The sequence below is a fragment of the Hirsutella rhossiliensis genome (genome assembly GCF_020360975.1).
Source record: "Hirsutella rhossiliensis strain HR02 chromosome Unknown scaffold00006, whole genome shotgun sequence".
NCBI classification, from domain to species: domain Eukaryota; kingdom Fungi; phylum Ascomycota; class Sordariomycetes; order Hypocreales; family Ophiocordycipitaceae; genus Hirsutella; species Hirsutella rhossiliensis.
The window spans coordinates 1,279,106-1,280,499 of NW_025408672.1; the positions used below are offsets into that span (position 1 = coordinate 1,279,106).

At 49.4% G+C, this 1,394-nt stretch overlaps 1 protein-coding gene across 1 annotated transcript; it reads right to left on the minus strand.

The window, feature by feature from the left end:
* Nucleotides 1-569: 569 nt before the first annotated feature.
* On the minus strand, nt 570-1,096 carry HRG_06330 (prolyl oligopeptidase family domain-containing protein; the record flags this gene model as incomplete). Its single annotated transcript, XM_044864801.1, has 2 exons — nt 570-942; nt 1,038-1,096. 2 exons carry the CDS (start codon nt 1,094-1,096, stop codon nt 570-572), a joined length of 432 nt encoding a protein of 143 aa, XP_044719741.1.
* Nucleotides 1,097-1,394: the final 298 nt, after the last annotated feature.

Here is a 1,394-nt window from a genome sequence, read left to right on the forward strand (position 1 = left end):
TACGGAAGCTCGGCCGGGGCCAGAATGCAGCGGCGGCCGTGATACACCATGGCAGCTTCTACAAGGCTGCGGAATGCGTTACACGATGGCGATAATGCCGCGGTTATGGGTGGTAAGCGTGCGGACCTTCGACGGCTGTCCTGTTCTCGAGCCTATTAGCCCGGTGGATATCACGAGACCAAGTATCGTCAAGAAGTAGGCATATCACGTCTTCGCACATCGGATGGAGACAGTACTTGCCAAGTATCTATATCTCGAATCATCTAGCTTTCTTTGTTATGATGCTTGACAAGACAAACCTGTGTCCGGATTAGATTTCTCGTAATAACGAGCTCAAGGAAAGGACTAAACGAAGTTTAAACTTGATATATATTTAACTGAACGACAATTTGCAGAATAAATGTATAGCATTTTCCATCTCTTCTTGACATACGTGACATCATATTAAACTGCTTATATATAAGCAGCGCTGGTAAGACTTCCCGAACACATACTACTTATAGAGAGTTTGATTCGCTCCAATTCATTGACAACTGATTTGTAGCCATTGGCAAATGCAGATGCAGCGGTCAGTAGCTCTGTAAGTGTTTCCTGAAGAAGGCGTGTTTCTTTTGCACCATAAAAGGCATGTCAATGACATGATGCGTGCCGCCCGGCACAAAGACCAAATCGAAGTCCTTGTCCGCCTCGATGACGGCATGGGCCAGGCGCAGCGTCGATGACGGATCAACATTGGTATCCAGCTCACCCATCGCCAGCATCAAAGCCCCCCCCAAATTGTGCGCATGAGATACATCTGAGGAATCCTCGTAGCTGACATCAGCCGAGTAGCCCATCCACAGCTCGTTCCACCAGAGCTTGTCTAAGCGATTGTCGTGACATCCCGCCGATGCGAACGCAGAATCGCGGTGGAGGACACGAAACCTGTGTCCCGCAGAGGGCCTGGGGTTGCATTGAGGATGCTGATTCCCCGTTGATCAATATGGTCGACAAGACGCTCAGCGTGGCCGAGAAACCAGAAGCTCACTCAACTCGACCGTCGTAGTTCTGGGTAGCTTGGAGGGTTCACATGCAGCCAGAAGCTAAGCACGAACATGGTGCTTGACGAGAGTCCATTTGAACAGCTGAGAGTGCCTATCAAAGGGAAAGTAGGTAGGACGGAAAGGCAGAGCGATGGAACCGGCCGAGTGAGATTCTCGCTTTTGTTTGACATGCCCTAGCATGCTTGAATCTTGCATAGTTCACACGGTGTTACTCTCTTGACATACAGTTGAATCATACATTGGGTGGAATGGAGTTTCCACGTCATGTATGGGCAGTACAACCCTCCCTTGGTCGGATACTTCAGGGAGACACTCTGTAAAAGACCACACGATTTTGAGGACCTCCGTAGC